Source organism: Bufo bufo, chromosome 1 (assembly GCF_905171765.1).
Source record: "Bufo bufo chromosome 1, aBufBuf1.1, whole genome shotgun sequence".
NCBI lineage: Eukaryota > Metazoa > Chordata > Amphibia > Anura > Bufonidae > Bufo > Bufo bufo.
This window is the reverse complement of record NC_053389.1, coordinates 258,216,696-258,230,466: the sequence shown is the minus strand read 5'-3', so window position 1 is coordinate 258,230,466 and position 13,771 is coordinate 258,216,696. Positions and strand designations below refer to the sequence as shown.

The window sequence follows — 13,771 nt, the reverse complement described above, 5'->3', positions numbered from 1 at the left end:
AAGAAGACAAATATCCAAACAATTGAATTGTATTAATAAAGAATCGGATACCTGCCTCTCAAGACATATATTCAAGGAAAACATAAAGGGTACACTAAAAACCTCAAATTTTGGGGCATCAAGAGAATGTATGCAGGCCCAAGACTAGGAGATATAGATAAAAAATTACAGCAAACAAAATGGATATATCGCTTTAAAGGGAGTCTGTCACCTCCATATGGCCATATACAGTGCTTACATTGTCCTATAGCACCCCTATACATAAATGTAATAGTATTTTTGTATTTTTCTTTGCACTTGCAGAAGCTGGAAAAACTAAGTTTAATTCATATGCAAATGAGCACTCGCAAGAGCCCAGGAGCGGCGTTCACTGTGTTGGAGCCCAGGCTGCTCTGCCTTTTTTCATTGTTTCCCCGCCCCAGCCTCTGCCCGCCCTCCTATTCCCTTGCGTCCTCCTTTGGTCTGGCCGAGATCCCGCACCCGTGCACTGGCTCGCCGGACCGGGGCATGCGCAATACGATGCCCATTGTAGGCACGGCATTGCTTTAACTACTGCGCTGGCGAACGGCGCGAAACCAGCGGCAAGGGGGCGTTCGCCGGCGCATGCGCAGTGGTTAAAGCAATGCCGTGCCCACAATGGCTGGACCGAAGGATGACACAAGGGAATAGGAGGGCGGGCAGAGGCAGAGGATGGGGCGGGGAAACGATGAAAAAAGGCAGAGCAGCCTGGGCTCCAACACAGTGAACACCGCCCCTGGGCAAATGCGGGTGCTCATTTGCATGCAAATTAAACTTTGTTTTTCCAGCTTCTGCAAGTGTAAAGAAAAAGACAAAGGTACTATTACATTCATGTATAGGTGTGCTATAGGACAATGTAAGTGCTGTATATGGTCATATAGTGGGGGCAGACTCCCTTTAAGAGCCTGACCCCTTTAGGATTGAATGAAGGATTCACTTATGTATAATTTCTATGACTGTAGTGGCTCCACAATTGAAGACACAGATGAAAACAAGAGGTGATAATAGTTCTACATGACTAATGTATTCTAGGGATAATAATGATAACTAGGAGTGGTTACGGCGTATGATAAGTTTTATCCCCAAGAGGTCCCCCCCCCCCCATTTTCTTGGACTTTCACCTAGTTCCGCAATAGCACTAAAGTTTATAATGTCACAGTACATCTGCGTCCATATATGAATTACCATAATTTGGAGGTAGATGTATATATGCACATAGGAAGGAGACCCAAAATAAATACATTAAAATAAAAATAGAGTAATTTAAATGTAGATAAAAATGCAATAAAAATAAGAAATAAATAAGAAAAGAACAAATAAAAATAATGATAAATAGGAAAATAATGTAGACTCAAATATTTGTAAATAGAAATAATCATGGCTATTAAACATAAATGTAATTATGAAAGTTGTGGTATTAGATGAGCATGCCTCTTTGATGAAAAAGGATATTGAAGAAATGTAACAGTGAGGGTAATCTTGTGCACATTAAACATATATGGCAATTAAATAGTTGATTGTAAATAGTTAGGAGAAGAATCTAATTAAATAAATGCCTATGATCTAATAATGAACAACTTGATTAGCAATTTATATTAAAAAGAGTAAAAGTGTATTTATAGACCTGTTTTGAAAAATAGACCTGATTCAATGTGGGTAGATTTATTTATGACTAACTCATCAGATATCATCAACATATCAAAACTCATAGATTTAATACCAGTATATCCAAAGTATATGGTGGACTATTTTAGTTAAAGGGAATCTGTCACCTGGTTTGACCATATTAAGCTCTCACCATTGCCATGTTTAATAAAATACCTTATCTCCTGCAGTGGTTTTATTTCTTATATTCATGCTTTCATTTTGCTAAAAAAGCGATCTTTGTGTTATGAAAATGAACCCCGAAGGTGCCCAGAGGGACGTTATTCTTCACCCTCTGAGCCCAGTAACTCTCCCCCCCGCAGTGCCTAGCCCACCTTAGTTTATAGCCCAAGCACACCTCCTCGCTATGTAGTATCATCCCACAGTCTAGTTTAATGGCGCCGCCCCCTCTGCTACGTCAGTTAATTCATTCAAACCAGGCACTTGGAATCTTCAGTTAGTCCTGCTGAAATCTCGTGCAGGCGCAGTACTGCCTGCGCCTGTGCGATCCGACCGCTCCTGAGGGCAACAGCGATAAGAAGACGTCATTGGGCTCTGCGCATGCCCAGTGACACTTTTGAGGCTGTTGCCCTCGGGAGCGGTCGGATCGCACAGGCAGTAGGCGGTACTGCGCCTGCGCAAGATTTCAGCCGGACTAACTGAAGATTCCAGGTGCCTGGTTTGAATGAATTAACTGATGTAGCAGAGGGGGTGGCGCCATTAAACTAGGCTGTGGGACGACACTGCATAGCGAGGAGGCGTGCTTGGGCTATAAACTATGGCGGGCTAGGCACTGCGGGGGGGGGGGGAGTTACTGGGCTCAGAGGGTGAAGAATAACGCCCTTCTGGGCACCTTCAGGGTTCATTTGCATAACACAAAGATCGCTTTTTTTTAGCAAAATGAAAGCATGAATATAAGAAATAAAACCACCACAGGAGATGAGGTAATTTATTAAACATGGCAATGGTGAGAGCTTAATATGGTCAAACCAGGTGACAGATTCCCTTTAAGAACAGTAAAAACCAAGAGGGGACACACATGAGTGACAGTGAATAAATTGCCAATGTACTTAGAATAATTTTTTATGGACCGAGTCGGCAAATAAGAAAGTGCTTAGACATGCGCAGAGGAGATCGATAACCTAGAGTGAAGAAAAACCTAAGTCCTTTGACATGCGTAGTGGATGCCAATGAAGCGATTCTTGATGAAGTCCGCAGTCATGCGCAGGAGCTACATGGGAGGAGAGGGATTGAGCGCAAGGGGGTACTTCACCTGGAGGGAGGGGAGAGAAGGAAGGAATCGCTACAATTAGCGCTTCTGTAACTATCCCCAAAAGCTCATATAACAATACTGAGGTTAGCGATATGCCACCCATGTCAGTGACGTCAGCATCAGAGGGTTTAAGAGGTCGTTCCTGCCCCTTTCAAACACACTTTGTGCAAATCCCCTGAGGACAACAGATTAGCTGGCGAAACATGTCGGGGCAGTGTTTGGTTATTTATTTATTTTTTTAGAAAGCAGGTGCACATAGATATGAAAATCTAGCAAAAGGTTTATAAGCAAATGAACATAGCGCAGGGATAGAAGGCAAGTGAACCTATATTAGCACGCTGGAAAGGCTCACCTAATATACCTAAGGGGCAGCTTACTAGGATCAGCCGGAATTGCACAGAGGAAGCTGTGTATGAAGAACAGAGCCGAATTATTCAAGACCGCTTTGTAGAGAAGGGGTACTATATTGAAGATCTAAATGAGGGTAAGAAACAGGTGGATTATGATAGGAGGTCGGGGAAGAAAGAAAGAGGAGCTTTGAGGAAAGAGAAGGATTTTCACTTCACGTTTCTAAACCAGTATAATATAGGAGCTGGGGCGATTAAAAATGCTATCCGCAAGAATTGGTTGATTCTAAAAAAAAATGATCCCAGTGAAAGGCAATCGCCACAAGATCAATGGCGAAATCGCCTGTGAAAAAGAAGGTGCTATCTATCTGTTAGAATGCTCGTGCGGGTTGCAGTATGTCGGGCGTACCACCTGCAAACTAAAAATAAGAATTCAGGAACACATACGAAATATATAAAAGGCCCTCGAAACCCATAGTGTTTCATTACATTTTAAAAAGACGCACCAAAAAAATCCGATCTACCGGGAGGGTGTGAGCGACTGTGAGGATTTGTATATACTACATTTAGGAAGTGCGGAAAAATCCTGCTACGAAAGTCTATCCCTCTATGGAGATTGAAGCAGCACGGTCCTGTATATAAAACGCATCACGGTATCCCTTAGTCTATTCACACTGCGACACAAACAGTGTGTGATAGTTTCTTTTCCTTTCTTTTTCTTTTTCTTTCTTTTTCTTTTTCTTTCTTTCTTTCTTTCTTTCTTTCTTTCTTTCTTTCTTTCTTTCTTTCTTTCTTTCTTTCTTTCTTTCATACTTTTAATTCTTTTATTTAGTCAGTAGATATATTAATATGGATTTAATAAATGTTATGTTTTAACAAGAAGTAGCACAGGGAACAAAAACGTGTTATTGGTCTGAAGGACCATTTTTAAATCATAAAAGCACATAGGCTAAACTGAGAAAGGGCCACGGTGCTACTGCGAGCGCTAGTTCCTTATCAAACTGCCGATCAGTGGGAGATCTGGGTGTTGGATCCTCACCGATCAGATACTGATGATAAAAGTCTTGGAAAACCCCTTTAACAGTGGTGACGAATTGAACACCTTCAATATTATCACAATTGTTTTCTTGCTTGTCTATTTTATTTTGTAGAAATTGCCTGACCCATGAAGATGACAAAGTCTCTGCTTATGCTTCCATGGTTTTGTACACTTGTATGGATGAAGACAAAATGGCTGACTTGTTAGAACCTGCCAACCTTAACGTTTCCCTGGGGGTAATAACTGCCTACAGCAAGCAGTCAGATGCGGAGTGGCTGTATGTACTATTTGGATTTCCTATTATAATTTTTTTAATGTAAAAAAATGAACTTGATTATACAGGGAGTGCAGAATTATTAGGCAAGTTGTATTTTTGAGGATTAATTTTATTATTGAACAACAACCATGTTCTCAATGAACCCAAAAAACTCATTAATATCAAAGCTGAATATTTTTGGAAGTAGTTTTTAGTTTGTTTTTAGTTTTAGCTATTTTAGGGGGATATCTGTGTGTGCAGGTGACTATTACTGTGCATAATTATTAGGCAACTTAACAAAAAACAAATATATACCCATTTCAATTATTTATTTTTACCAGTGAAACCAATATAACATCTCAACATTCACAAATATACATTTCTGACATTCAAAAACAAAACAAAAACAAATCAGTGACCAATATAGCCACCTTTCTTTGCAAGGACACTCAAAAGCCTGCCATCCATGGATTCTGTCAGTGTTTTGATCTGTTCACCATCAACATTGCGTGCAGCAGCAACCACAGCCTCCCAGACACTGTTCAGAGAGGTGTACTGTTTTCCCTCCTTGTAAATCTTACATTTGATGATGGACCACAGGTTCTCAATGGGGTTCAGATCAGGTGAACAAGGAGGCCATGTCATTAGATTTTCTTCTTTTATACCCTTTCTTGCCAGCCACGCTGTGGAGTACTTGGACGCGTGTGATGGAGCATTGTCCTGCATGAAAATCATGTTTTTCTTGAAGGATGCAGACTTCTTCCTGTACCACTGCTTGAAGAAGGTGTCTTCCAGAAACTGGCAGTAGGACTGGGAGTTGAGCTTGACTCCATCCTCAACCCGAAAAGGCCCCACAAGCTCATCTTTGATGATACCAGCCCAAACCAGTACTCCACCTCCACCTTGCTGGCGTCTGAGTCAGACTGGAGCTCTCTGCCCTTTACCAATCCAGCCACGGGCCCATCCATCTGGCCCATCAAGACTCACTCTCATTTCATCAGTCCATAAAACCTTAGAAAAATCAGTCTTGAGATATTTCTTGGCCCAGTCTTGACGTTTCAGCTTGTGTGTCTTGTTCAGTGGTGGTCGTCTTTCAGCCTTTCTTACCTTGGCCATGTCTCTGAGTATTGCACACCTTGTGCTTTTGGGCACTCCAGTGATGTTGCAGCTCTGAAATATGGCCAAACTGGTGGCAAGTGGCATCTTGGCAGCTGCACGCTTGACTTTTCTCAGTTCATGGGCAGTTATTTTGCGCCTTGGTTTTTCCACACGCTTCTTGCGACCCTGTTAACTATTTTGAATGAAACGCTTGATTGTTCGATGATCACGCTTCAGAAGCTTTGCAATTTTAAGAGTGCTGCATCCCTCTGCAAGATATCTCACTATTTTTGACTTTTCTGAGCCTGTCAAGTCCTTCTTTTGACCCATTTTGCCAAAGGAAAGGAAGTTGCCTAATAATTATGCACACCTGATATAGGGTGTTGATGTCATTAGACCACACCCCTTCTCATTACAGAGATGCACATCACCTAATATGCTTAATTGGTAGTAGGCTTTCGAGCCTATACAGCTTGGAGTAAGACAACATGCATAAAGAGGATGATGTGGTCAAAATACTCATTTGCCTAATAATTCTGCACTCCCTGTAGGGGCTGCCATCTTGCCTGAGCTGTCCTTAACAGCATTTAGAAAGCATCAAGAAAATTGCTTTACGGCATCCCCATGGTCCATAGACACAATGGTCAGGAGGGGACCTCGCTGACTTCTGTGGAGTTTTCCAGGCATGCTCTTGTGATCTGTGACCTGTGCATAGGTCATTGTACAAGGAAAGAATAGATTAGCCTTGTCAATCACCTATTGTGAATTGTGGATCCTGTCTTATCTGTCATTCTATATCTGCCTGTAACCTCTGGGTATAGATAAGCAGATAACTGCAGTAAGGTGATCTGTACAGACCAAGAAATGGCACCTATTAGGCTAGATTCGCATCTGCATCTACACGCAAAAAAAATGTGTCTGGCCGAAAGTCTGCGTATATGCCAGAAAACCATTACCATTCACTGTGTATGGTGGTATTTGGCTATACCGGATAAGGTGAACTTCAGCAGTCTGTTCCTCCACTGGCACAGACTGCCGAAGTTCACAATGCAGACGTGAACCCAGTATTATTAGTCTTACTGGCCAGAGCAAAAACTGCAGGATTTTATGTTTTTCTTTTAAATATAGATGTTGACGTGGAAAATTAAAAATGACTTTCTTTAAAAATATTTTAACCATAAAAATGTGATTTAAACAATAGGCCATTTTCTGTTGACACATTTCCTTTAAAGTCCCTGGGTAGAGGGGAGGAGCAAGAAAACGCAAGGCACTGGATCTGGGACACATTAGTAACAGGGCAGACAGGCTTGAGCACTTCGTGTTCAGCTGAACTTGTTCATGATCAACCCTGCATAATCCGTGCATAACGTTAAATGAGAAAATTATAACTGCCTACCTAGGGTGGGAGCTTAGAAACTTTCTGTATACAGATTTATTATTGTGCTCAATAGGGCCTGTATAAATGTTATTAGTAAGCGCCTCCTTGTGGTCAATCATTTGCTGCTGATGTGCAGTGGTAGTCTTAAAAATAATCTCCAAGTCACTGCCTTCCTGGTTATCCTCTTCTTCCAACAGACTGTAAATGTCTGGGAGACAAATTGCTGGAGTTTTGGGAGAAGAATGTTGTCCCATTCGTGTCTGATGTAGGCTTCTAGCTGCTTCTCAGTCCTGGCTCTTTGCTGGATATTTTGTTTTATGATCCGGCAAATGTTTTCTATCAGTGACCGATCTGGACTGTAGGCAGGATAGTTCAGCATCCAGACTCTTCTGCTAAGCCATGTAGTGGTGATGGATACAGTGTGCAATTTAGCATTGTCTTACTGAAATATGTAAGGCCTTCCCTGAAAGAGACGTCTGATGGGAGCATACGTCGTTCTAAAACTTCTATATATTATTCATCATTGATAGTCCCTTTCCGGATGTTTAAGCTGCCCAAGTCATGGGCATTAATGCAGCCCCAAACCATCAGAGATACAGGCATTTTAACTGCGTGCTGATAACAAGCTGGATGGTCCCTCTCCTCTGGAGTCCGCAAAGCACAGCTCTCATGGTTTCCAAAAAGAATTTAAAATGTTGATTCATCTGCCCACAGAAGAGTTTTCCGTTTTTGCCCCAGTCCATTTTAAATGAGATTCATTCTAGAGAAGATGGCAGGGTTTCTGTATAGTGTTGAGATATGGGCTTCTTATTTGCGTGATGCAGCTCTAACTTGCATTTGTGTATTGCACAGCAAACTTTGTCTACAGACAGTGATTTCTGGAAGTGTTCCTGAGCCCGTGCAATGATTTTCAGTACAGAATCATGGCGGTTTTTAGTGCAGTGCTGTCTGAGGGCCCATAGATCACGAGCATCCAATACTGACCTTCGGCTTTGTCCCTTGTGCACATGAATTTCACCAGATTATCTGAATGTTTTGATGATATTATGTATTGTAGATTGTGGGATATTCAAAGTCTTTGCAATTTTACATTAAGAACTTTTTTTTTTTTTTATTTAAATTGTTCCACAATTTTTAGATTTTTCTCAGATTGGTGATTCTCTGCCCTTCTTTGCATCTGTGAGACTCTGCCTCTCTAGGACATGTGACGTAGCAAATTGCTCCTCCAACAGTTTTTTTTATTAGTACCACTTACTTTTCCATCCTTTTGTTGCCTCGTCCCAACCTTTTTTGAGATGTGTTGTTGCTGTCAAGTTCAGAGTTTTTTTATTTTTTTTTTATTAAAATGGTAAAATATCTCACTCCGCCTCTGATATGTGTTCTATGTTCTATTGTGAATAAAATATGGGTCTATGAAATTTTCAGATTGTTACATTTTACACAGCGTCCCAATTTTGAGGTTGTAAAACAAATGGATTAGTTCCTAGTAGTTTTTATTATTCTACCTGTGAGACAAATCCAATGGGCCACAATAAGGGGCTATAGCGCCTAAATGACAATGTATAGTTTTGTCTCTTGAGGCATTTTTACAGGTAGTTAGTGTATTGACCCTAATTCTGCCCTTCTTTAAACTTGCAGGATATTATTTTCTAGCTGAAACAGTTATTGTGAATTTCCAAAAAAAGAGAGGTTCAAAGGGATTATAGAAAACCAGGGAGAGGTTTAGAGTTGGTGGGGGTTATTTTTGATAGAACAGATGTGCCTTCAGATTAAAGTGTAATTGCCGCCATTCTTTCCTGTTACTGGTGCTTTGTTTTATTCGGGTGGTCATTTGTTTTACAAGAATGTAGCTTAAAGCTTTCTTTTTAGCTGGAGACCTCCTGAGCCAGTCCTGGGAAGTGCCTGTACCAAGATGAAGAAAAAGTGAGGGTGGGGGGTGGATTAATCATATTTAAGCGCAGTGATTCATTAAATGAATGGCTTTGAGAAAAAATCCTCCCACTTCAAACACAAAAAGAGCGAGACCTTGTTTGATGGCCGTCATGATCACAGCCATTGCTCTGTGTCCAAGTTTCTCCAACGTTTTCACCAAAGCCAAGACACATTGGTCACTTCTGTTTATTTGGCGAGCTTGTCGCGCAGGTGTAGATCCCACAAACTCCTCTCAGCCATCTTTATTTTATTTTTTTTATTTTATTACGTTAAAGCATCTACAATGGTTTTATTGTAACAAACTGGACTCAAGCCTAGAAATCAAGTTCTTACATGTCCAGTGGAAATGGAGACAATGAGGCCTCTTACTCTTTTTTCTTTCTTCAGAAGTCCTCATTTTAAAGGGTATGTATCGTCAGAAGATGTTATTTAACCACTTAAGGACCACAGGTTTATACCCCCCTAGTGACCAGGCCCTTTTTTACAAATCGGCACTCCACAACTTTAACGGTTTATTGCTCGGTCATGCAACTTACCACCCAAATGAATTTTACCTCCTTTTCTTCTCACTAATAGAGCTTTCATTTGCTGGTATTTCATTGCTGCTGACATTTTTACTTTTTGTTATTAATCAAAATTTACCGAAATTTTTGTAAAAAAAAAATCATTTTTCACTTTAAGTTGTAAAATTTTTCAAAAAAACTACATTTCTATATAAATTTTTCTCAAAATTTATTGTCTTTGATAAAGAAAAATGTTTGGGTAAAAAAAAATGGTTTGGGTAAAAGTTATAGCGTCTACAAACTATGGTACAAAAATGTGATTTTCCGCTTTTTGAAGCAGCTCTGACTTTCTGAGCACCTGTCATGTTTCCTGAGGTTCTACAATGCCCAGACAGAAGAAAAACCCCACAAATGACCCCATTTCGGAAAGTAGACACCCTAAGGTATTAGCTGATGGGCATATTGAGTTCCTAGAACTTTTTATTTTTTGTCACAAGTTAGCAGAAAATGATGATTTTTTTTTTTCTTTTCTTACAAAGTCTCATATTCCACTAACTTGTGACAAAAAATAAAAACTTCCATGAACTCACTATGCCCTTCTCGAAATACCTGGGGGTGTCTTCTTTCCAAAATGGGGTCACTTGTGGGGTATACTGCCCTGGCATTTTAGGGGCCCTAATGCGTGAGAAGTAGTTTGAAATCAAAATGTGTAAAAAATGCCCTGTGAAATCCTAAAGGTGCTCTTTGGAATGTGGGCCCCTTTGCCCACCTAGGCTGCAAAAAAAAGATATTTCTCTCACCCAGCATGGGTATATGTAAAAAGACACCCCAATACACATTGTCCAACTTCTCCTGAGTACGGCAATACCACATGTGTGACACTTTTTTGCAGCCTAGGTGGGCAAAGGGGCCCATATTCCAAAGAGCACCTTTAGGATTTCACAGGGCATTTTTTACACATTTTGATTTCAAACTACTTCTCATGCATCAGGGCCCCTAAAATGCCAGGGCAGTATAACTACCCCACAAGTGACCCCATTTTGGAAAGAAGACACCCCAAGGTATTTCGTGATGGGCATAGTGAGTTCATGGAAGTTTTTATTTTTTGTCACAAGTTAGTGGAACATGAGACTTGGTAAGAAAAAAATAAAAAATAAAAAAACATCATTTTCCTCTAACTTGTGACAAAAAATAAAAAATTCTATGAACTCGCCATGCCCCTCACGGAATACCTTGGGGTGTCTTCTTTCCAAAATGGGGTCACTTGTGGGGTATTTATACTGCCCTGGCATTTTAGGGGCCCTAAGGCGTGAGAAGTAGTTTGAAATCAAAATGTGTAAAAAATGCCCTGTGAAATCTTAAAGGTGCTCTTTAGAATATGGGCCCCTTTGCCCACCTAGGCTGCAAAAAAGTGTCACACGTGGTATCGCCGTGCTCGGAAGAAGTAGGGCAATGTGTTTTGGGGTGTATTTTTACATATACCCATGCTGGGTGAGAGAAATATCTCTCTAAAAGTCAACTTTTCAATTTTTTTTTTTTATACAAAGTTGTCATTATAGAGATATTTCTCTCACCCAACATGGGTATATGTAAAAAGACACCCCAAAACACCTTGCCCAACTTCTCCTGAGTACGGCGATACCACATGTGTGACACTTTTTTGCAGCCTAGATGCGCAAAGGGTCCCAAATTCCTTTTAGGAGGGCATTTTTAGACCTTTGGATCCCAAACTTCTTCTCACGCTTTAGGGCCCCTAAAATGCCAGGGCAGTATAAATACCCCACATGTGACCCCATTTTGGAAAGAAGACACCCCAAGGTATTCAATGAGGGGCATGGCGAGTTCATAGATTTTTTTTTTTTGGCACAAGTTAGCGGAAATTGATTTTTATATATTATTTTTTTTTTCTCACAGTCTCCCTTTCCGCTAACTTGGGACAAAAATTCCAATCTTTCATGGACTCAATATGCCCCTCAGCGAATACCTTGGAGTGTCTTCTTTCCAAAGTGGGGTCATTTGTGGGGTTTTTGTACTGCCCTGGCATATAAGGGTCTCCACAATCATTACATGTATGGTCAGCATTAGGAGTTTCTGCTATTCTCCTTATATTGAGCATTAAAGATTTCTTCATTCGCATCGATCAATGTGGATGAAAAAATCTCTGCCAAAAAAAAAAAAAGGAGGGGAAAGGCGTCTGCCAGGACATAGGAGCTCCGCCCAACATCCAAACCCACTTGGGTTTGCCAGGGCATACGAGCTGATTTATCCATTCACATCAATTGATGTGGATGAATAAATCATTGCCGGGATTTTTTATTTTTTTAATAAAAAATGTTTGCCAAAGCATATGAACACCGCCGCCCCCTCAGCTCATAAGCCTCGGCAAACATATCTTTTTTTACTGCAGAGGAGAAATCTCGTCTTGCAGCGCCGCATACACCGACTTTTGTGTAATTTGACAGCAGCGCAATGCTTCTGTCAGAATGCACATCAGTGCTGCAGCTGCTTGATCGCTTGGTCCACCTAGAAGGTAAAAAAACAACAAAAAAAAACAGGCTGCAACACAATAAATTTATTAACATTAACTTTAGATAACATTTGAACTGAACATTAACTTTTTTATAAACTTTTGAAACGGAACAATAACTTTTTTGCTTACCAGTGATTTTTATTTTATTTTTTACCTTTTTTATAGGACAAACCTCTCCTTCCCCATGGGACAATGTGCAAAGCGCAAATCGCCCAGAGATGTGGCGAAGTACATTATGCACTTTGTCCCAGGTGAAAGGAGAGGTTTGTGGCACCTGTGTGTGAAAGGGCCCTAAGACCCCTGTGTGCCTGTCCTGTGTCACGCAATCCCTATGCTAATAGTGTACCCGAGTGTGGAACTTGTGGAAACACTCCCCTATGCATAGGGCAGGCTGGTCAGGACAGTCAGGACAAAAAAAGGTGGTGTTACGCCTTATTCCACCCCTGCTACAGACACAACATCTTTTTCTTGGGGAACGTTGAGTTGGGGTACCAGGATAGACAGACGGGAAGTGTCTGCCATGTAGCCGGCTCACTACATCAGGGACTTGGGGCACGGACCCTCCTGGATACAGGATTTCCGAAATGATCTCTTCCTGGAATTTTAGGAAGGATCCTGTTCTCCCAGCCTTACTGTAGAGAACAAAACTATTATATACATCCAATTGAATCAAATATACAGACACCTTCTTATACCAGCGTCTGGTGCGTCGGGAAACTAAATAGGGAGCCAACATCTGGTCATTGAAGTCCACCCCTCCCATGTGAAGGTTATAGTCGTGGACAGAGAGCGGTTTCACAATGACTCCAGTTGCCCGTTCAATTTGGACAGTCGTGTCTGCGTGAATGGTGGACAGAAGGTAAACGTCCCTCTTGTCCCTCCACTTCACCGCGAGCAGTTCTTGGTCACACAAGGCAGCCCTCTCCCCCCGTGCAAGTCGGGTACTAACGAGCTGTTGGGGGAAGCCCCGGCGACTAGGTCGCGCGGTGTCACAGCATTGAATTCCGACTAGATGTAAGTGCCGAAAGAGGGCCACGCTTGAGTAAAAATTGTCCACGTATAAGTGGTACCCCTTGTGGCGTAAGGGTGACACCAAGTCCCAGACAATCTTGCCACTGCTCCCCAGGTAGTCAGGACATCCGACCGGCTCCAGTTTTGAGTCTTTTCCCTCATAGACCCTAAAACGATATGTATAGCCTGTGGCCCTTTCACAGAGCTTATACAGTTTGACCCCATACCGGGCGCGCTTTCTGGGGATGTACTGTTTTATGCCAAGGCGCCCGGTAAAATGTACTAGGGACTCGTCTATGCAGATGTTTTGATTAGGGGTATACGCATCTGCAAATCTGGATGTCAAATGGTCTATGAGGGGCTCAATTTTGTGGAGCCGTTCATAAGCAGGGTGGCCTCTTGGATGACAGGTGCTATTGTCAGCGAAATGCATAAAGCACATGATGACCTCAAAACGTGCCCTGGACATTGCAGCAGAGAACATGGGCATGTAATGTATTGGGTCTTTAGACCAATATGACCGCAATACATTTTTTTTAGTTAGACCCATGCTGAGTATAAGGCCCAAAAAAATGTTTAACTCGGAAACTGTGACTGGTTTCCACCGGAAAGGCTGGGCATAGAAGCTTTCCGGATTGACGGTAATAAACTGTGTGGCGTAGCGGTTGGTTTCTGCCACAACTAGGTCATAGAGATCCGCGGTGAAGAACAGCTCAAAAAACTGAAGGGCCGATCCTAAATG

The 13,771-nt window shown here is 41.6% G+C and overlaps 1 protein-coding gene across 3 annotated transcripts in view; it reads left to right on the top strand.

The window, feature by feature from the left end:
• The window catches only part of ATXN10 (ataxin 10), a 254,113-nt gene that overhangs the window by 96,420 nt on the left and 143,922 nt on the right, over positions 1 to 13,771 (top strand). For all 3 annotated transcript variants that reach the window (XM_040439132.1, XM_040439131.1, XM_040439133.1), the window contains exon 5: positions 4,434 to 4,598. In XM_040439132.1, coding sequence (XP_040295066.1) covers positions 4,434 to 4,598 — 165 coding nt within the window. The remainder of the gene's footprint in view (positions 1 to 4,433; positions 4,599 to 13,771) is intronic.